Source organism: Sparus aurata, chromosome 7 (genome assembly GCF_900880675.1).
Source record: "Sparus aurata chromosome 7, fSpaAur1.1, whole genome shotgun sequence".
In the NCBI taxonomy this organism is placed as follows: Eukaryota; Metazoa; Chordata; class Actinopteri; order Spariformes; family Sparidae; genus Sparus; species Sparus aurata.
The window spans coordinates 23,381,366-23,404,499 of NC_044193.1; the positions used below are offsets into that span (position 1 = coordinate 23,381,366).

The following is a 23,134-nucleotide window of genomic DNA, read 5'->3' on the forward strand; positions in this document are numbered from 1 at the left end:
TGTAATTACCAGTTATTAAATGTACAATATTCATCTTCGTTTTTATTTCATTTGTTTGAAGTGTTCTTCTCTGTGGGTTCAAAATCACCCCTCTGTCCACATGTATCGGTTGTGTTGGTTATGAACATAATATTACCTAAAGGTGCAACATGGAAGAATCCCTACCTGTCAACTCCATCCTTAAAACAAATGAGGGTCAGCAGAGTAACTAGAAAATGCTGCTAACTGTAGCTGATAGCACAGTTAGCTGTGCAGCTAGCGCTTCTGACTGGGAGCTCTGGGACCAGAGGGTTGAAAACGCTAGCACAGAAGCTTTGAATAGCTTTGGACTTGGCCAGGCTGGGGCTAGCTGGTTAGCATGATACCTTCGTTAGGTATCTCTGCAACACAAGATAACAAAACGTATAGACATCATAACATAGGAACTGGTATTTATACACATTCTGTTGATAATTCTGGTCAATTCTTGCATGTTTTCATTTGAATTCTTATATATTGCCCATTTAATATTTGAATTCATGTTTACAAAATAAGAGATGGTCGTGGAAATGATGGTAGAACCCTCTCCTCTTTTCACCTGGGTTAGAATTCACTGTCATCGGTAAATGTTTGAAATTGCAGCAGCTTTTCGTAATAAATTATTTTTGGAAATTCACAGATAATCATTGAGAAGTAATAACTGATCATATTGTAGTTTGTCATGTCTGTGCCTCAGCCTTTTTTCCTCAGATTACTGTGGCAAATTGTGATTACTAAATAGCTACTTAACATTTACGCTTACATTTCCAGTACAGAAAAACGTTCTTTCTTGGGTAACAAAAAAAGACGCAAAAAATTTGCTCGAATAATCTTTATTTCATTTCATCCATCTTCTGTCCGTGGGCTGCAACAACAAAACCACTGATGAAGAGTTTGATGAAGCTGTAATGCTGTGAGAGGGTTTTCACCAAAGTACTGAAATTTACAGGCAGCCGCTAGGCTTCAATATAATCAAAAACTCTTTAATATAAATGTTGATACTTTTTCCGCAGTCAGGAGCACCCCCTGACCTGATCACTGTTACAACCACCTCCATCAAACTCTTCTAATCAGCAGCTCTGGTCAGTGGCCTGTGTGTATTTACTGCTCATTAGAGGGAAAATCATTCAAGAAAATCTAATGATTCAAGTACACATCTTACCATAAATCCCTATATAGTGTATCTGCAATACATACTGTACACATGGATAGATTGTATGACCCACCAACCCGCATTAAAAATATACATGAAAGAATAAAAAATAGAAATTCTTCTTTTCATCTCACAATTGTGTCTGTAAACAGTTCTTAGCATTTTTTATTTTCTTTTTTTTTTTTTTAAAAAAGAAGAAAATCACACAGTACTGCTTTAATAAATTAGAAAGTAAAATTCAATTATCCACCAGAAATGGTTAAAATGTATTTTTCCTCTCAAAAAATATTAATACAAACATGACAATAATAACCCTTTGAAATCTTGTTTTAATTAGGCATCTTCTTTTTTATATGGATTTTTAAAGTGTTTTATTTCATGATGTTAAATAAAATTCAAATAAAACACACTCTCACGCAAAACACCACACACATTTGCCTTGAGGTTGCATTGTTTGTTAGGTCAGTTTCTGCTTTGGCAGCTGAAGAAGCAACTCTGGCTGTTGAAATGGAGGACGACAGAGGGGAATAACGAGTATTTCCGTGGCTCTTCTCTCTTTTTTTGCAGAAGTGGATGCTCCATGATTAAGCTTCAGAGACTAACCAGGACTGGTTATGTCCTGGAAAAGTGGCTTTACTTTACTGTAGTCGGAAATTAGGATTAAAAAGACTTGACTGTCAAGTCACAGAGCAGCAGTTCAAGCTGAGTATAAACAATACCCATCAGCACCAGAGAGGGTTTCAGTGAGTGTAACGTGAAAGGCTTCCACACATCTTTATATGTACCATAAAGATTTAAAAATAATGCCTAGTGAGACTTGATGCTTTACTTTCTCTGTATTTTATGATAATATCAATGAAAGACCTTTTTGATAGCTGAAGATCACATTCGCTTTAATCCCACATTAACATGTCTACGAGTAGGAGCAGTAATTGCCTTTGCCTGTGGGAGCAAACGATAAAGGTTGGCCATCTTCAGTCTTGGAGAATTAATTTGCAGGTGAAGAGCACAAGTCCAAAAGCCCTGTGAAGAGGTGTCGCGTCTTTGTGTGTCTGACATCAGAAGGCATCATTTTGTATCCATCACAATGCAGCCCGTCCTTCTCTCACATGACGTCAGCACGTTTGTCCCTGACCTTACTCCTCTGTTTAGTCCTAGCCTTGAAGGCAGCTGAGTTGAAAAGATGCTGTGGAAGAACAAAAGAGAAAGATGAGTGCAACAACATTTATACTTCGCCACACAACAGCAGCAGCTCAGGAGTGCAACATAAATGCAAGACAAATACTGACAGAATGCTATCACACACTCCAGGGTTACGCATTTGGGGAGATTCAAGGATAGAAAAGTAGCCGTTACCTTTTCAAACCGAGAAATCTTGTTTACTTTGACAGCAGCGTCCAGGATGAGGGGAGGGCCAAGGCCAAAGATGTCTCTAAGAAGTGGGTTGAACTGCAACAAAACAAAAACACAAACTGAATGAACAAAATGTGAGGACACACTTATGTGTGCATGTATAACCGTAACTACTGATTTTGCTGTGTTGTTTTTATGTTATTTTAAGTCAGTCTGCATGCATGGATGGATGGGGGAACAAATCAGTAGATCAAGCTGGATGTGAAATAAATGCTTTCAGCATCTCCTAAAATATAAAGAAATTACAGTGATTCAATTAACTGCAGAGTGACCTCCATTAGCGTTTCCTTTCTAATGTACCATCATCGGTTACATTTTAGATAAGTGCCACTCTGCTAAAATGCCGGATGTCTCATTTTTAGAGTGCATTATTGTTCAGCTTATTCAAACACAATGAATGTACCAGCGAGGCAGTGGGGATCACCCACACGTATGTGCTGCATGTGTAGGTGTGTTCATTGTGTGCGTGTCATTTGCCGTGCTGAAATTGGCTCTGCAGGCAAATATCAGTGTTCCTACTCAGCTTCTGGTGTCTGTTTAGTGATGTCCACGCCAGTGCAGAAGAGACGTAAAAACTAAAATTCACGACACTTTATGCGAGGAAAGAGAAGGTCACCGCTGGCTTCCGATTGTAACCCTGACCTGTAGATGGTGTCTGACTCCGGACTCCATGATCTCTTTGAAGGCGTCATAGATTCTTCTCCTCATCCAGCTGTCGATGTAAACGCTCTCCACTCCAAACCTGATCCTCTCCTCTGTGAAGTCCTCGTTCTGCAAAAAGCCCAAAAAGAAGAGATATGGAAATAAGAATAAGCCTTTCGCCAAAAAACAGGGCCGATGCGCAAAACTGCCATGATACGTTTAATATGGCTGCACTATAGAACATACCTCTATGTAATGTAGCACCTCTCTGAAAATGGAGCGCTGTTTCCGCCTGTCGTTCTTGGCCCGGTGCTTGTTGCCGTCTGTGGCTAAACCCTTCAGACACCGACACAGACCTTCACTGTCCTCAACCTCGAATTCCTTCACACACCATTGACATAAACATATCACAGGAATGCAAAATATAACCAGAAAACCCCTTAAACTGGAATTACGGGTACAATGGTAAAAGACATACAGATAAAATCTGTGTGTGTGTGTTTACCTCATCTATATCTCGCCCCAGCTCCACCAGCAGGGCGATGGTCTCTCCCACTGTGATCCTGTAGTTGACATCGCTGCTCTCCAGACACGCCTGCAGTTTGGGGAGGTGACTACAGGGAGACAATCATTGTTGGTTAGACTACTCCTCATGAGATCCTGAGTTATTAAAATGTCACAGCCATGAAGCTTAACAGAACTACACTGCACTGTTTAGAAATGAAATTAATTAAGAAGTGTGTTTGGTTTCACTCACAGGTCGAGCAGAACAGTCAGCCTGGATGCAGGACAGAGAGTGACCAGCAGCGACCAGGCCTGCAGGGCGGCGTTGTGTAGACCTGGACTGCCTGGTTTGGGTGTGGGCAGCGTTCCCTCTCTGTTGGGGTAGGAAGACATGAATACGTTCTCCAGAAGGGCCAAAGACTTTATCAAGTCCTGGGAGGGTTCAGTGGTGATGTTAAAGGGAAAAGAAGAAAAAAAAATGTGATGAGGGATGAGGACAAACTGCTGATAATAACTACTACTGTGCTTTTGTCGCTTGATACATATTTAGCAAGTTGTTCAAACCTCTCCATCTTCAGCAGCAGAGACGTAACAGCACATCCCCAAAGCTCTGGCACACTGAGACAGAAATAAGTAAAGTCAAATACACACACATTTAATTAAACAAGAAGGGACAAAGAGTGATCTTGTGATTCCTCTGAAGCAAACCTGAGTTCAAACTCATATAACCTTTACAATACGGTTATAAATCACGATCCTAATACGATTTATCTATCTATAAATGCACGGAATCTCTGTCTGTCTGTGCGTGTGTGTGTGTGTGTGTGTGTGTCTGTTAGTACCAGAGCCAATCACTGCAGAGCTCAAGCCCACGACGTACCTGAAGAAACAAGCGGATTTATACCTGCAGCGGCGCGAGCTGGACCGGGATTTTGCAGCGGTTCGGTCCGTTCTGTTCTGTGCATCTAAACTGACTGCTGTGGATTAATGAGATTAAACGAGTCCGGACCGAGTCTGTTCGGGTCTGAAAGAGATCCGGAGACGAGCGGACAACAAAGTGGAATCGTAATCTGTGGATGTTCGTGTGTAGCTAGCTGCTAGCGGCTAGCTAAACGGCCCACCTCCTGAGGCGACGGACCGGACGCATCGGCATGTCCAAAACCGGACCTATGGTAAATAATGTCCGCCACGCTTTTTCGCAAACATTGCCGTCACGTTTGCTTTGTGTCTGGTGCAGAAGAAACAGTAAAAACAGGCTTTTGTCACGAAAGTGTCCAAGCAGCAAGTTTGGTTGTTGAGGAACAGGAAGTTGTGGGAGGGACCTAGGCGGATGACTGACAGGCAACGACGGTCGGACAGCGATATTGAGAGTTGAGAGATTTGTTACATTTAGCGTGTTTGGAGTGTGTAGTTAGTGTGTTATGTAGTGTTTGGTGTAGTGTGTTTAGTGTGTAGTGGAGTCGGTTTTTCGTTTAATGAGTCAGAACAATGAGAAGATGCTGAATGTGGAGCAGGCAGTGCAGCTCTCAAGGAGCACAGGCAGACCTGAGCATTGCCTGCATTTAAATGTAAATAGTTACATATAACTTTGTACATTTTTTTAAATGTATGCACAAATTTAGTTAACAACAATTTATATTTGCATTATAAGTAAAAAAAAAAAATGGTTTGTTGTAAATATGTTTATTTGTGGGTCACAGTAAAAAAATCAAACTTTTTCTACTCAGATTTTATGGGTTTTTTTGTGATTGTAAGTCCATTGTGTTAATACAGTTTGTCAAAATAAAAAAAATAACTGTACAGTCACACATGTCAGGTTGTGCTGAAAATAATGACACTAAGTAAATAGTTTTTAAGGTGAAATATAATGGCAAAATCAAAAATAGTCAAAAACAGCCAATTATACCCTGGAATATCTGCCTTGGTTTGTTAAAGCTTTTTGAAAACCGCCAAAGTGGTAAGAAGCCTTGTCTTAAACTGGGCAACTGTTGTGACAGAAGAATGACAGTATAATGCAGGCACATGTCTCTGTCAAACTGGCCTGCATTCTTGACCCTGAGAGTCCAACATGGCTGCTGTTGATGTCACATGGTGGTCCTGGTCTTGAAGTGTCCACTAAACAGTGTCTGGTGTTGTGTCTTTATGTCTTCTGTTTGTTTCCAAAACTGACACAGTGGACAGAAAACAGTAGTCGAAAAGGGTGATCAACACATCAGAGCTACAACCTCCATAGTCCACCTTTAAAGTGAATTTGTTATTAAAAAAAAAAAATCCCCACCAGATAATGTATTTTATCTAAGAGGAATTTTCCTTTATTTCTGTGAACTGAATGTCTGACCTGATAATTGTATAACAATGGAGGTGAGACTGAGGTCAGCTGGGTGACAGCTGTACTGCAGACTTTGCACTCAGTGAACTTTGAACCGGATGATTTTGGATTGTTCATTGTTCTGCAACTTCTACCGTCACACTGCTAACTGAGCTTTAAATTGCAGTCCACATTGGCATTCACACATATGTGCATTTTCGTGTATCATTTTCTACTCTTGTCTTGTTACCAGAAGTTGCCGTTCTATAACCAAAGTTTAGCACTATACCAGAGGTTGATAACTCACACTCTGGCGGGCTGCTATGCTGGCACTGCTGTCAATCAGAATGGCGGTGAGGATGGGGCGAAGCATCTTGAAGCCCTCCTCTGATTCGTCTCCGCCCCCCAGCTGGATACAGAGCAGGGCGAAGACTGTGGCTGCTGCTGCCTGCTCCTCCGCGCCGCCTGGAGACAACAGAAAGATAGTATTTGTTTGTCAGTGACTGCAGTTGTTGTTGGCTGTGTTTCAGAAACAGGAACTCCAGCATTTGAGAGAAGAGAAAAATGTAAGGATCTTCTTGTGAATGTATATAATCTGTACATGTGTCCTCAATGAGTCCATGGGTTTAACAGTGGAATTTCTGTTTCATCTCGCCTTTCTTAAGACTCCTTTCCAGGCAGTCGCTGATGGTGAGGCGTCTCTCCGTCAGGAAGTCGTACAGCATTTTGGAGGAAAAGGCCTGTCGCAACGACTCAAGACCTGCAAGACGCGTCTTAGCACTGGGAGAGAGAGAAAGAGAGAGTTTAAGTTTGTTTTTGGGCAACATCACTTCATGCCATAATCTATTAGTCTGGTGTTGCACCATCACTTGTCTTCCTGTTTATTCCTGACATATCCTATTTGTATTCTTGAAAGTGACTGAAAAAAAAGCAAGAAAAAAATACATAAAACAACCTCACCTCTTATCCATCAGGTTGTCTATACACTGCTTGAGTTTGTCTTCTGTTTCCTCCTGGGCAGTTAGCTCATCCACCTGCTCCCCTCCTGTGTTTGGCCAGTCAACACAAACAGGATGTTAACAACCGTATGCATGTTTAATACTTCAGTTTTTAACGTCACATATTTCCTTAAAAGTACGAAAAGCAGTACCTGGGCTATTATCCAAAATAAATGTGATTCTGAAAAGCATATGCATGTACGATTAACTGCAATTTGTGTACAAACCTGTGCCATCTTCCAGCACGGAGGCGGTTTCGCTGGTGCTGCTGTAGTGGCTGAGAACATCTGACATCAACTCATCATCGCTGGCACCCGACTCTCCCTTCACCCCATTTTTCATACCTAGAAAGAGAGATGGAGAAATAGTGAGAACAGGGCAGACTGAAGGAGAAATGAGGGACATGAAGACCGGGGGAGGAAAAGGTAAAAACAGGAAGCGTGTTTACATGCACAATGGACTGACAGCCTGTTAGCAGAGATGTTATCTCCGTTTCCTGCCCAGGAACTACAGATGTAAATTAGCATATGGGAGTCTGAACAAGCAGCGAGGGGAACAAATATAATCTGTTCTGTTTTTAGGGTGACTTTAACATCTGTCTAGGGACTACAGATGAAAAATAGCCTCTTGGCTAATTCTGGCGCATTTACAGTAATGTTATTAATGTGCACTGTCCCCGTTTTCAAATAAACTAAACTTAAACTTAAATGTGAATTAATCATCCATGAATCTTGATACAAATGACACAAGTCTAAATGCTGTTTTCAGAGACAGCCTGACTGTCGCTTTGCGTAAGGGGACTGAAAAAATCACCAGATCTAGATAATGATCATCTCAATTATGACAGTTATGGTGAGGAATGACAAGCTCACCACTAACTGTTGTTGGGTCAGTGACGGAGTAAAAGAAAAGCTTGCACATTGGAGTAGGAAATAATGAGCAGCACAAGGTCTACATTAGATGTTAAAGTTTCCAAATAACAGCCACAATGTTTTTAAGCAACAACGGTTACTTCCTCCCTTTACAGCCCGACATGTTGCCGGTTCAGTGCTGGCCTTTCCACACCAGGCTGCAATACAAGGGATTGGACGAAATAGCAGGAACACCTTCTCCAGTAGAAGAACCCTTCAATAAATATTTTTTCAAAGCTTAAAATAAATAGAAATAAAAGGATATGTGCCTCAAACTTATACTAAATATCGTACTTGGAGTGAATTGTACTTAGGGTTTGGTTATATTCCATCTCATCTTTATACATTTTATTGCAAATGTATATCAGTTCGAAATATCTGTTTTCTGTCTCATTGAATACTAAAAATCTGTATTGGCCCTTTATGAAATCATAGTAAATGGTAAAAAGCCTCAAAATGATAGCTGTCTAATGGTGAAAGTTAAATAAAAAAAAGTAACAGCAAGCATCCCAAAATTAACGAGGATCTTGCTGAAGCCATTCTCCAGCAGTGATTAAGCTGACAGTGGGCTTCTGCTCAGCTGTCTGTCTCTGTCAGTAACTGTACACCAGCAGAGCTCTACTTATACACGGACACACAAGGACACACTCAGAACCACAGACAACGTCCAATATACCACCATCACATTTTATTCAATTTTATTTGTAAAGGGAAAATGTGCAATTAAAACATAAATGTAACCATTTAACGCAATGCACCAGAGTTTGCCTTAGGCTAATTTACATCTGCAGTCCCAAATATTAACAATCTCGTCCACATAGCAGCTGATGTGCTCCTACATAATGACAGGAAATAGCAGATAACGGAAGGAATTTCATAATCTTTTATGTTTTAATAAGGACTGGGTGGTGATTAATGTTTCAATGTTGCAACACAGCTCTGTCCTGTGTGCAAGAGAAGAAGTGGGATGGTTTGTTACACTGGGTCTAAAACAGAAAAGGGGTTAAGAGCCAGGCGAGCTAAGCTAAGCTAACCCTCAGGTTCCTGCAGGCTCAGGACTTTCTACTGTTGGTGGGATTACTGGAGACCAGAGTGGCCATTCATTTACTCATTCATTCAGTGTGTACCATCCAGAATGGTCAGACTGTGTGTGTGTGTGTGTGTGTGTGTGTGTGTGTGTGTGTGTTCAAGTTCAGGTCAAACAGGACAGTCGAGGTAACCCAGAGGTCACAGTTATTTTTGCAGCAATGCAACATGGAGGTTATAGGTGTGAGTTACTTTCATTCCACTCTACACTTTACTACATTTTAAATATGACAATTCATTCAGGTGTTTCAACCGGTCTCCTTGTAGTAAGAAAATTCCAGGGGAAAAAATTCAATTGCAGACAAATGAGTAGCTGGATAAAGGACAATATCTGAGCTCAGGATAGGGCTTTTCAAGAGATATATATATATATATAATATATATATATATACTATATATATAAATATATATATATATATATATGAGATAAAAAGATATATATATATATATAAAAATATATAGATATATATAATATATATATATATATATATATATATATATATTATATATATATATATATATATATATCTAATATATAGATAAAAATATATTAGATAAAAATATAGATATATAAAAAAAAATTATATATATATATATATATATATAAAAAAAATATATATATATATATATATACACTACTCACAATAAGTTAGGGATATTGTGAGAGACTCAGTGGATTTCATACATACGGTGTTTGTTTCACTTCAGAGAGTTTTGGGATAGGGAGGCAATTGTATTGGGGTGATAGACACACCTCATGTTGTGTTTTCCACGTAATGGTCTCACTGAGTACAGTGTGCCTTTCATATTGGGGCCAATACCAAAAAACTAAAAGACAACCCTTTTCAATGTGGCATCAATTTCAACATTCTGTGGGTATAAAAAGCTGGTATTGTCAGTAAGTCATTTCAAGTTCATCATTCAAACAGCCATGAGCACACAACGTCACTTAACGGACGAGCAGCGCCACCTGGCCATAGTGCGCCTTCGGGTCAGTGGCAGGCAGTCAGATGTTGCTCGTGAACTTGGTGTATCTCAAAGTGTCATCAGCAGACTTGCATCAAGACACAGAACTACTGGCAGAGTTCGTGACAGACCCAGGAGTGGAGCCCCACGAGTGACAGACCGCAACGATGACCAGTACCTAAGGACCTATGCACTCAGACATCGTTATGCAACTGCCACACAGCTGCAGGCCCAGTTACAAGATGTGAGGGGTACTAGGGTTTCCAGACAAACCATTCGAAACCGACTCCACCGCTTTGGCTTGAATGCCAGACGACCATTGCAGGTGACTCCACTGACACCAAGACACCGCCGTGAACGTTTGCAGTGGGCACAAGACCATGTGACCTGGACAATGCAGCAGTGGTCTACCGTCCTGTTCACTGATGAGTGTCGGGTCACCTTGCACAGAAATGATGGTCGTCAGCGTTGCTGGAGAAGGCGAGGTGAGCGATACGCCGAGGTCAACATGGTCCCCAGGGTTCCCTTTGGTGGAGGAGGTGCAACAGTCTGGGCAGGCATCACCAGTCAGCGCAAAACAGATTTGGTTATTGTAGATGGCTCAGTCAATGCACGTTCTTACCTCAGAGACATCATAGAACCCATCATCATCCTCCAATTCCGCCAGCACACCCCCAACTTTCTGTTCATGGATGATGATGCTCCACCACATCGTGCCAGAATTGTCACAGCTCGACTTCAGGAAGTCGGAGTGCCTCATATGGTATGGCCAGCAATGTCCCCTGACCTGAACCCCATAGAGCACGTCTGGGACCAGCTGAAGCAGAGACTGGATGATCGTACCCCACCCCCACGTGACCTGGCAGAACTGCGTGTAGCACTTGTGGAGGAGTGGAACGCATTGCCTCAGAACAACATCATGAGGCTAGTGAGGAGCATTGTGAGTAGTGATATAGATATATATAGATATATATATACATATATATATATATATATATATATATATATATATATATATATATATATATATATATATATATATATATATATATATATATATATATATATATATATATATATATATATATATGTGTGTGTGTGTGTGTGTGTGTGTGTGTGTGTGTGTGTGTGTGTGATTATATTGGGATAATAACCCCACAAACCCCACAGGCTAACCCTGGTCTAGAGTTAGGTTAGCCCACTTTGGAATGTGCCAGTGTGAACACTTTCTTATCCTGGGAGTTCCCTTAGCCCAATGTGTCAACTCAGTGAACCAGGCAAGAGTTCAAAATGATTCAACTGTAAATGAACATTGAAATGAAATATTTTACAGCTGGGTGACTGCTCAATGCACAAACTGTACTGTTCAACAAAGACACAATAGTTCCATGTTGCTATTGTTCCTATTAATAGCCACCTCTTCAAATGCGTCAGTATTACACACTCAATTGTAAAACTGGGTGTGCGAGTACATACAGTGTTGAGCTGGCGATAAAAAGTTCCCATTTGGAAATCATAAAAGTTGCTGTTTCTGGGAAAACACGTGTGGGACATGAAGGTCCTTAGGTCAGAGTAAAACATCCAAGCATCTCAACACAGACACATTTTTCAGATTCCTTCCACATAAGAGAGGAACGTCAAAAATATGGCTAAACATACACTAGTTGGTAACATGACACATCGCATCTTATTAGGGGTGCCATGATTCTCCAAATCTACAATTTGATTTGACATTTGGTTTAACGAACAAGATTCAATTAACCTTTTGATTTAAAAATAGATTTTTAGCACTGACGGCTTTACCATTGTTAGCATGTCACATCTTGATTTGTAAAGATCAATAGATAATCTGTTTCATACCCTGAAAAACTGTCATATACCATTTAGTTATTCTTTAACAAGATTGGCTACATGTTATCAAGTGGGACGTACCCGCCATATTCTTTTGGAATACTATACTCAAGGCCATATGGTCAACTTTAAAATATAATACAGCATATTACCAGTCACTTGTTAAACACAAAACAAAAAGAAGAGTCACTATTTAGCAGGATACTTTACAACAACAGCTTGAGTTTTCTCACACTTTTTGTAGTGTGTGTGCAGAAGCACACAAAGGTTGCAAGAGTTGTTGTTTTTTTGTTTTTTTTCTGACACATGCCAGATGCAAGCCAGTGGACAAAAAGTAAAATATGTATATACATATGCACACACAAACAGTGAGTGCTCATTTTAATCGAATTTTACAATTTGAAATTGAAATCGTCATACCCCTACATCTTGTATCAACACCTTCGACGATTTCATAGTTGTAGTAAACAATGATTGTGCAGCCATCTGTGCAGACGAAGAAGCAGGTTAAATACATTTTCGTTGTTACATCATAAACCTGAATGCAGCCCTGAACAACCTGCTGCTTTCTTTAGCCAATATTCTTATTTTCCGGACGAAAACAGCCTGTGGGCTCTCATGTTCACAGCAGAGATAACACACCCTGAGAGTCTGTATCAATCAGTGATTATCATGTTATCATCCTTGAACCCTCGACGACTGTACAGGCTTTTCCCTGCAGTCAGACAGACACACACACACACACACGCGCGTGCAAACACAGAAAAACACAGCTATACACCTTCCCACGCAAGCCCACCCACACACAGCTCACTATGGTGAGTGTGAGCTCCCTGCCACGACTCACGTGTCATCTCTACTTTGCTACTTTATGCTTACGTAGCAATCCCTCACACAGCTCCTCTGACAAAGAGGCTCTGCTGACAGACAAATCAGAAGGCTGTGCCACAGGGGTGGGAGCTCCCTCGAGTCCTCTGGCCATGACTTGGTAGCACAAGCTTTAAATACAAGACTAAATTTACCTGTGTCCTCAGTACAAGCATCTTGCTAAGGTTCAAGTTATCGCCATGTGTTCTTTTCTGATGCTGTAAAGACCCAATTAAATGTCTTTAAACTGTAGATCCCATCGGTGCAACTGCTTAAACATGCTTTATAGTCCCGGTCTTGAAACTCTAAACCAGTAAAAAATCAGCCAGTAAAACATACTATGTGTTTAAAATAAATGAGGAAATGTGGGATCGGAAAGCCACAATGATTGATGATGACACAATTATGTGATATGAACTCAGTGTATCACAGAGAAAGAGTCACTCGAAGAAGCAAAGATTGCCTGCAACAAAACTTTGCCGGTGTCAGCACTGGTAAGAAAATGAGGCTGGATGGTCAGAGAGATATCAACCAAATGAATGGCATGATGGGAGTCGATGATGGTAATGAAGACTAGATACTAGCAGCCGTTTGTAAGTGAGCAGGTTTGGTATATGAGATGGTCAGATGTAAATAAACTTCCTTTATAGTCCTGTGATGTTCATCTCCTAAACAGCCATTACTGTCAGCATGAAGGTGGGGTGTTAACTTGTGGTGCTGAAGCATGACATGCATGAGGACTGAAAATAAGAAGCAATGGGAAATTCAACCAGTCAGTCAATAGAGTACACAGTGTGAGCAGGTGATATGAGGGACGGGAGGGTTCAAACTTTTCAGCGCAGCTGGGAATAATTAAAGCACACGGTGAGTTGAGCATGACAGTGGCTGCTGGGGTTACACCATGCACTGGAGTGAGGTTCAAGAGCTTCTGGACAGGCCTCGAGCTGGACACGAAGCTGAGGTCAGGGGTCAGAGGAGTTACCTTTCAGCGAGGCTTTAGAAGACAGCTGCAGCTGAAGAACCTCCTGACGAAGAGAGCCTGGAGATGATGTGTGGACGAATGAATGACAAGATGGATGAAATAAAGGGTGCATGGATTGTAGAAAGAATGGCGCACGGATGCATCAATGAATGAATGAATGAATGGAAAGATGAAAGAATGAGCATGATGGAGGAGAGAAAAAGCAGAAGTGAGCTCTATTTTTCCATCGGTGAAACTTTGCATTGCATAATACTCATGCACACTTGAGAATACTGCACCAGAAGAAGCCATACCTTAAGTTGTACTAATTGTTCGAGAACTAAGTAAGTTCTCGAACAATTTACGCATATTTGCAAATAGATTGACATTTATACATCATTAACAAATACTGACTCCTGTCCGTTACTCTCTTTGTAATAATCAGCAGAAATGTACACTCCACAAAAATAAATGTGTGTTCATTTAGACTCTGGCACGTGTGTGCTTCAAGGGCTACGTCACTCCATAAAACGTGAGGGGGCTGTAACGCCCTCCAGGCACATGCATGATCCGCACCACTACTGTACAGTGCATTGACCAAAACGTGTAGCTGTGACTGCCACAGCAGCAGCCAGCAAACTAAAAGCATGCAAATTCACTCGTTTAAATGTAATCAGGGACTCCGTTGCACTTGTTGTTCCTCTTCAGCAGTTTCAGCAAAGTGGAGTGGCGTTGCTGCTAAAAATAACATGCGGTTAACCTTAAGACCTTAAGTTCAGTATGGGGTGTCCTGAGTGTTAGCAGAGATCTTCGCAAATCACACTTTTGCTTCTGTGATTCGAAGTGAATGGCTTCAAAAGAAAATGTGACAGACACATGCAGACTGCACTGCTAAGCTGCTGCACTAATTATAGCTAAGCCACATGGCTGTACAAGTCTGACAGCTACACACTTTACATGTCAGATAGCAACAAGTTTTCTTTTACCACGCATGCCACATGGAGCAGGTTCACAAACAGACTGCCACCACCTGTATGGGTTTTAGGTGTGGCAATCGAGCGTGTATTAACACTTTAATCGTACTTGTCACAACATTCCTGCTGTTTTATTGCCAGTGGCTGTATGGTGAGTTAGCATGGCTGATGGCTACTCACCCGGCTTGCTGGAGCCACGTTTCCCCTTTTTACTCCGTGGCATTGTGAGCGGCGCTTTGATCCTCAGTTCACAACAAAGCTAGCTGCGCGTTAGCTCGCGAAGTTAGCCAACTGACCAACTGTCAGCCCCGCTCCTCGATGATTTGACAGTTGGTGTGAAGGCAGCAGCAGCGCAGGGCTGGATGCTCTCCGAGGTTTATCTCGACAGCCGGGGAAAGAAGCTCCCACCTCCTTCCACACTTTTGTTGACACTTTGGCTAACGTTGGCTAGCTTCCTTTACGAGCACCAACAGCCCACCACCACGCTCCGCAACTCCCCACTGTCTTCTCCCTCGGAATAAGAGCTGTCCGGCGGCGAAAAACTCACTTCCCTCAACGGTTTTCACAATGTATTATCTGTGATTGTCCCCCGGTAATCTATATCTAATACCAGGTTGAGATATTAAGTATTTTCCAAAGTGTTTAGGACGGAGTTCTGAGCACGCTGCTGTCGCCAAGTCCACCATCTTCCTCTCAGTAACTACTGAACAGACCGGCAACCGGGGTTGCCAGGTTAGTTCTCCTAGCATCCCCCGTTTCCGGTATGTCTAAATCAAACCAGCTACAGGCCTAAAGGAAGAAACCCTCGTTTTTACAAGAAATGACAGGCAAAATAAATGTTTTTATATAACAAGCAAACAAAAATATTTACTTTTAAACAGATGTCTACAAAAAGTTGTTATAAGCCGTTCTGAATTTTGAGAAAAGTTCAGAATTACGACAACATTTTGAGACAAACAGGAAAAAAGAGGTATATCTATATTTATAATTCATACCTTGTCATTTACATGTGACCCTTATCCCATTCCATATGTCAGTACCCAACCAGACCTTCTTTAGGATCCAAAATTATAACCACAGTAGTGTGAAGAGGAACGTGTTGTATATAACACATTTGTGCAACAATTTTCATGTCAGTGTCCATTTCCAGAAATAAAACACTCAGGCTCAGAGGAAAGTGAAAATGTCTTTTATAGAGAAATGTTTTCTTTAATCAAATAAACAGTATTATTCAAGATTTTTACATTGAAACTCAGTTTAGAATTAAAATTCAGTGACTCAGAGTTAACAAACTTTGAACCTATTAATCAGTAGTATTACTTCTATAATAACTATGTTATTATTTTCCGAAAGTAAGACATTCAGAGCGCCACAGAAAGTCCTAAGACAATGTCCTAGTTTAATACAGAAATTACATTTCATTAGTTGCGAGACACAACACATATAATGACAATTAACATTTTTTCAAGTTAGGTTATCATCGTACCTCATGTAGTGTAAACTCCTCCAACAGTCTGATGACATCAGGTTACTGACGATATCAACAGAGTAAACCGGGACTCCCTTAAAATCCCTCCACACAAGAACTTGATGAGAAAATCTGATAATTAACACAAAAATGCAAATTCCACAAACTGAACTGGCAAGTTTGTGATAACTGGCTTATTTCAGGTAGGGGCTTTGTGTCAAAGGGATTATGAGCTGGCCCTGTTTGACCTCCCATGATTAAGCTGTTTACGGCTGATAATAATAATAATAATAATAATAATAATAATAATAATAATAATACACATGGAAATTTGGCTCTGTGGTATTTGAAAGAGCTTAAAAACGCTGCCAACATGTAGTGAATTAATATCAAAAGAAGCATTTGGAATCTCTTTTTTTGGTCCAGCGGTGACAAAAGTAAATGCTATCATGTTTCATTAGCAAAACCTATGTCCTACAACAAAAAGTTAATCAAATACTGCTGTTTAATGGATCCACAGGGCTTCACTGTCTTTATTCTTACTGAAAGTGCAGTAAGTGGAATCAGTTCAACCAACAACTTGGTCTATAAACCGTGTTAACATAGAATCTAGGCTAATACATTCTCAGACTCCACAACACTGCTTGTAATTTTTATCATGCACGCCCATCCACAGGGGAAACCATGTTATCGGGTGTTGCATTGCTTGACACGCGCAGGTAGCACAGCGTTTGTCTGTTTAAAGTGTACTGCTCATAGTCTTTGTATAATGTGTGTCAGTTTATACTGTTGTGTTTCTGCTTCAGTGTCTCAAATACGAACCACTGTGCATTTAATGTGCTTCACAATAAAGTGACAGAACACATCAAACCAGCACCTATACTGCATTATATAACAGTATAGCCTTTTGTATAATTTCTTTCAGAGTACTCTACCATGAAGACTTGTAGTCTTACATTGGTGTTGCATTGCTGGAGGTAAACAGAAGGTGGCAGCATTGATGAGTATGGTACAGAGCGGGGGAATGTTCCAGTGACAGTATTCATTGTGTATTGTGTTTTTATGTGTCTGTGTGTCTATCCAGTGTAGTAGTTGGTGGGGACGAAGGGCATCTTGCTGACGGTGGCGGGCACCGCTTTCTTGCGGACCTCCACCTGGATGGCTGTACCGTTCTTAGCGAATGCAGCATCCACGTAACCCATGGCGACGTTCTTTTTCAGGCAGGGAGAGGGGCAGCCACTGGTCACCTCGCCTAAATTAAAACAGCAAAGATTCGGTCATTGATTGGAAATCTCTGTCTGACACCCATCCTGGCTACATCTTCAGAAAAAACACAGATAGCGAGCCAGAATAAAAACAATTTGGTAGCTACTCTGTGCTTCAGATCTGCTCCCGGAGCAGCACACTGACTAGTTGATTATTAGTTAGTTGACTAGCCTCAATTATTAGCTGCTTACACATGTTGTTAATTTACTTCCTTATTCACACAATCACTAAATGTTAGGGGTTTTCTTTTAATATTAACATATATCAATTTGACGTATGTATGCAAGATAACATATGTCAACATGTGACAAAAGATATAATTAATAAAATCAAAAAGAGGCTTTACTAATAAATCTCATGTGTCAGTGGTTGTCCTTTCGTACCTATGACCTTCCCGTCAGGGCTGAGTATGGGCGTGTGTTGTCTGACGGGGGGGCCGGTGGACACCAGACCGACCCTCTTCCTGGCCGTCTTGGCTTTGATCTGAGGTACGATGATGTCAGCGCCGGGGAAATCCTTGTCCTTACGCCGACGCTTTCCTGTGCGTGAGACAAAGCAATAGAGTTGCTGGTGCTGAGCAGGTAATGTACAGTTCTAGAGATTTTTTCACTCAAATCAGCTGCATGTTATGGCTCACAATGATGCTATGAGAGCGTGGTAAGGATGGACTCAAACTAAAGTTGTGGGCTAGACAGCTAAACAATGAGCAAAAGGGAGCTCCTGTGTGTAATCTCATGTGTGTAGGACTTTCTGATTCAGCACGTGACACCTCGTTTGGTTTCTTCTGGTTGCCTGGCAACAGGTCCCACCAACTAAAATATTTCAAATGACAGCCTCCTTAGAACAGCAAGTTGTCTTTTTTATAAACACGTTAATTAGAGAGATCTGTCCGTCAATCTTCTTATCTAACGCTCTGCTTGACAAGAGTCCAGATATAGAAAGAAGGATTGACGTGTCCTAAAATCACCTCAAAAACAACCTCATGGAAATACTTCAGACTGATCAAATCTTACCTATGGTCCAGACCAGGGTGGCCTCCACAGGCGTGGTGGTCTCATCTATGTCATTGCCATAGAGACAGAGCCCCGCCTCCAGCCGCAGACTGTCCCTGGCGCCCAGACCGGCCATCTTCACCTCGCTGTTAGCCAGCAGCTTCTCCGTCAGCTCCACCACTCTGGACTGAGGGACGGAGATCTGGGACAGAGAGACAGACGCACTGGAGCTGAGTCTCAATCCAAGAGTTTTCATGGAAATATTCAATGGTATATTTGACCTCATCATCAATACGGAGACAAAAACACATCTGTTTGCAGGAACTTTTACAATAAAGATATAAAATCATTAGAAATCAGAAATAAGTTATTACATAGTGTCGAGTCAGTCTAGTTGAGAGTACTTGTGAGTCTCAGCAGTGTGGGAATGAGTGATGAAAAGAATGAGACACACAAACTAACAAAGGCAAACTCCCACATTCCCCTTTGTCAGAAGACCAACCCACATCCATCCTGCTCTCTGCAGAGCTCCAGCACAGTGAGCCGACAGAGGGAGGAAAAAAAAAGTTAAACGTAGTAAACAGTTAATCTGGAATCAAGGAGTAGGTTCCTCGCAAAACAGAATAGCCGTGGTAAACAGCGGCAACGAGAGACGTCCTCTGTCATTATGTTAAGTGACAACAACAACAACAGGGAATATTGTGAAGGTAGAAACAAACTAGACAGAAAACAGAACAGAGCTTTGTGTGCTAAATGACATTATGCAACAAGTTCAGATGCATGTAAATCACAAGACAATTATCAGATACAAAGAAACGCTAAACACCCGCTTCCATCCTGACTGACTGCTCCTCTGGTGTCATCATGAGGCGATCACTTGTGGATATAAAGAAATGTCTCAGAGAAATCTGGTGTGTTAATGTTCCTCTCCCGATGACTTGCATTAACATCTGTGTATCCTTAACTCTTCATCTGATGCTATGTAAGCATGCCAGCGTTGTCGCTGTGAGCTTATTAGGCTGGCGTTACACAGTGAAACCTTTATGCAACTTTAATCGGTTGAAAAAAGTTCAGCCAACTGAGTTGTAATCGAGTTGCCAAGCCCTCCGCGATGCACTTGAAACTTCTCCAAAACTCGTGTGCAGCAGTTGTTAAGTACCCTTGCAGTTTGGTGAATTGATTTTCAGCTGATTGATTTGTCTATGTATGTATAAAGACTTAGAACCAAAGTCAAACTGTTGAGTGGAGGTGTCCTGTTTGAAATCTAGTCATTTCAATGGTTCTCAAGGCCTCAGAAGAATCTACAAATGTGTGAAAGTGGTTTATTAACTTTTAAGCTTTGCTAACTTTCAAAAAGCTTAAAAAGCAGAGAATGGAAACAAAGACAGAGAGACGCTGACCTCCACCCCGTCCTCTCCTGTGTAGCCACAGCGGGTGACCCTGCAGCCAGGAATGCCGAACACGGTGGCCAAGGTGGAGGTCATGAAGGTCAGCTTACTGAGGTCCTCCTTCAGCCCCTGCTGGAGCACCTGAGACATGGACGGACCTGACGGCACACATACACAGTTTACAAAAGGATTCAGTGGGGAAAGAATGAAGAGAACTAAAACAAAGTGCAACAGTGACATGAAATTGTTAGAGCAACATTGGCAAGGGCAAAAAGAAAAAACAAGGAAAGCAACTGAGAGAATGAAACAAAAACCTGGGGGAGGAGAGAAGAAGACCAACATATATGGGAGGGAAGAAAGAAAGCAAGCAAAGAAAGAAAGAACAACAATATAGGGAAGTGTAGGAAAGGAAAACAGTAAAGAAGGAGAGAGGAGGAATACTTTACCTTGCAGAGCAATCAGCGCTTCATCGAGGAACTCCAGATCCACATCAAATCCTGCAGCTTTGAACTCTGCCAGTCTGGCCTGCAGGTAAAACACACACACACATACACACACATCAGACACTTTCTATGAGTCTTTCAAAAGGCACCTGTCCGTCTCCACACGCTCTCCGTCTCTACTCACCTTCATGCGAGCCGAGTCTTTGTCGGAGCAGCCAGCGTTGGAGACGACGTAGAGATAGCTCTGGTCCGTCCTTGTCACGATGAGGTCATCGATTATTCCTCCTTTGTCATTGGTGAAGAGGGTCAGTGTACCCTGGTTGTCTTGGAGTTCTGCAATATCTGCAACCACGAGAGACTCCATGAACTTCACCCTGTCTTTGCCATGGACTTTGGTCTGACGGAAAAAGAGGGGGGGGGGGAAAAAAGATGTATTTAAACAAAGCATTGGTAGTTTTTTTCCTTGGGGCTGTTTCATTAATAACTGATTCAATGATTAACCCCAGTTAATTGACAAAGTACTGCATTTTTCTATACGTCTTCATGAATGTGAGATGTGAGTCTGCATACCTTACGTCTGTGTGTTTGCCTGTCATCAGGAGTCTACACTATATATTTCTCTGTGTCTGTTTGGGCTCCCCTCACCTGCAGCATGTGGCTGACGTCGAAGATGGAGCAGTGCTCTCTGGTGTGCATGTGTGAGGCGATGTGGCTGTCTTTGTACTGGACGGGCATACTCCAGCCTGCGAACTCCACCATCTTTCCTCCCTGCTCCCTGTGGAAGTCAAACAGCCGAGTCTTCTTCATGGCAGCCTGGGGGGAAATAAAACACTTCACTGAGTTCACGCAAACATTAAAAAACACAGAGAATACAAGAACCACAGTTGAGATAAAGTGAAATTGAATGTATGAGTTGTAAAATGGCTGTTGAAATTATGCATCTTAAAGGTGCCACGTGTAGGATTTTAAATATCCATTATGTTGTCGCTGTTTAAAAGGTGCAATATGTAAGAATTCGAGTTTAAAACATACAAGATGGTCAACAGAATGTAAAGAAATACACAGTGTTGACGTTATATCAATACACATTGTGCAGGGGAGATAGCCCATTTATTGTCGTTAGCATGCTAGCCAGCTAGCTCCTAGCCACTTTATACCTGGAGTCTAACAGTGGACAGCTCTGTGTTCCCAGTCGAGGCAGTCAGCTAGCATGACTGCTCGCAGCCGGTTAAGTGAACTCACTAGACATTGGCGGCTACAGTTAGCAGCAGTTAGCAGTTCCTCCGGTGATACGCTGCTCCTCATCTGTGTGGACCACGAGTTTCACAGGTGACCAATTCTCACATGTTGTACCTTTTGATTCTGTTAGTGTTTCAATTTTATGAGGCCTTTTCCAACTTAAAAAACAACAGTCCAACCACGTCCAGAGAACATGCATACACTAAAATAAGCACTGTTTTCTCTGCAAGTAACAGAGTGATGATGGTTATAATAACACATCCTTGTTGAACATGAGCTCAGTTTCAGGTCTGATCTATCAGACTGTTCTCTCTGTTCTAACTTCTGACCTTTGAACCCGCCGGTGAGAGGGGCTTATCAGCGCAGCAGCAGGAATGCATTATGGGGCATGTGGAGTGAGCGTGTGCGGGCACTTTACATAAGACTCTATTGCTTTTTACAAAACTGTCCAAGTCCAAAGTCAGTTATTATTAACATGAATATGAGGGAGAGCTGGTTGTTCTGGTTGTAATACGCGCACACACACACACACACACACACACACACACACACACACACACACACACACAGACACACACTTGTGCCCTAAATGAACAGATTAGGGCACACGGCGTGGGTAGGACTTTAGTCTTTTTGCTTTGTGCAACGCTGAGAGAAATCAGATACATAATAAAAAGGGACTGATAACTGAGAGGGTCCCACTGATATGGACTTTATCTGAGCGGCTTGATGAATGAGAAGCTGCTGTATGTTCTCAGTCAGAACCTCCTTTGTCGGGTGATCACAGCCTCACAGAGACGGTGCTGTGGAGTCAGTCACTCGTGCTTTTTAATAAAATCATCTTGTGCACCTGAGTGAAGTGAGGCAGGCGGAGGGAGGGAGGGAGGGAGGATGGCAGTCTGCCGGGACAGACGCATGTTAAGTCTGCATGAGCTGACACACAGACCCTGATGCTGTTGTTGTGGTGTGTAGCGTAACCCTGACAGAGCCAGTGATGGCCGATACAGCCCCAACATAGATTCCTAAAAAACACCTTCTGGATCCTTAAAAATACTTTGATTTGAATTGTACAACACAAAATGCCAAATATGATGCAGGAAATTTAAAAAACCTGACAAAGCATGGGATGAGTTCATATTAAAATGACAACTGAGGATAATCAACACATATAAACAACTTTCACAGGCCAAAACATTTACACTGTTGGAGTTTAAAAGTCAATTAAGCTATTAACTGATCAGTATAATTAAAAGACCTACTGATAACATGTGACCTGGAGAGTTTAACGTGACGGAGGTTGTTGAAATGAAACACTTTCATACAGTCATCATGTTTTAACGACACTAATGTAAACGCACTGTGGGTGACTCGTATCGACACAAGTTTACCGTCATGCTCCACTAACCTCCGCACTTGAAGCCTGCCTCTGCTGCAGCTGCTGCTGCTGCTGCCCCGCACATCCAGCGGCAGCGACCCGCAGCAAGCCGTCCCTGGAAGCCCGCAGCCCGAGCCCCGAGCCCCCGACCCCGACCATCAACCGAGCCCACATCATGCCGCCCGAGTCCCCGCAGAAGTCTCGCACGGTCGCACGCTCTCCTGAGACACTTCCGCTCTGTTACCAAACTCTTTGGACTCCACTCGCTGGAATTTGTGCTTTCCTGGCAAAAACACACGGCAGCGGGAGCG

The 23,134-nt window shown here is 41.9% G+C and overlaps 2 protein-coding genes across 3 annotated transcripts; both read right to left on the reverse strand.

The window, feature by feature from the left end:
• Positions 1-835: 835 nt before the first annotated feature.
• Positions 836-15,430, reverse strand: ifrd2 (interferon-related developmental regulator 2). 2 transcript variants are annotated; one of them, XM_030423942.1, is made up of 13 exons: positions 14,833-15,430; positions 13,700-13,756; positions 7,264-7,380; positions 6,999-7,083; positions 6,694-6,818; positions 6,346-6,503; positions 4,295-4,348; positions 3,984-4,162; positions 3,732-3,840; positions 3,473-3,607; positions 3,227-3,355; positions 2,528-2,620; positions 836-2,357 (listed from the first exon to the last, which is right to left on the reverse strand). In XM_030423942.1, exons 1-13 carry the CDS (start codon positions 14,873-14,875, stop codon positions 2,277-2,279), a joined length of 1,365 nt encoding a protein of 454 aa, XP_030279802.1. In that variant the 5' UTR covers positions 14,876-15,430; the 3' UTR covers positions 836-2,276. The 2 variants fall into 2 exon arrangements, with proteins under 2 accessions (XP_030279802.1, XP_030279804.1); XM_030423944.1 differs by lacking the exon at positions 13,700-13,756 and having other exon boundaries at positions 14,833-15,426.
• Positions 15,431-15,825: 395 nt separating this feature from the next.
• Positions 15,826-23,134, reverse strand: amt (aminomethyltransferase). Its single transcript, XM_030424329.1, has 8 exons — positions 22,854-23,134; positions 20,855-21,022; positions 20,394-20,606; positions 20,213-20,291; positions 19,779-19,924; positions 18,400-18,580; positions 17,770-17,925; positions 15,826-17,372 (listed from the first exon to the last, which is right to left on the reverse strand). Exons 1-8 carry the CDS (start codon positions 22,998-23,000, stop codon positions 17,197-17,199), a joined length of 1,266 nt encoding a protein of 421 aa, XP_030280189.1. The 5' UTR covers positions 23,001-23,134; the 3' UTR covers positions 15,826-17,196.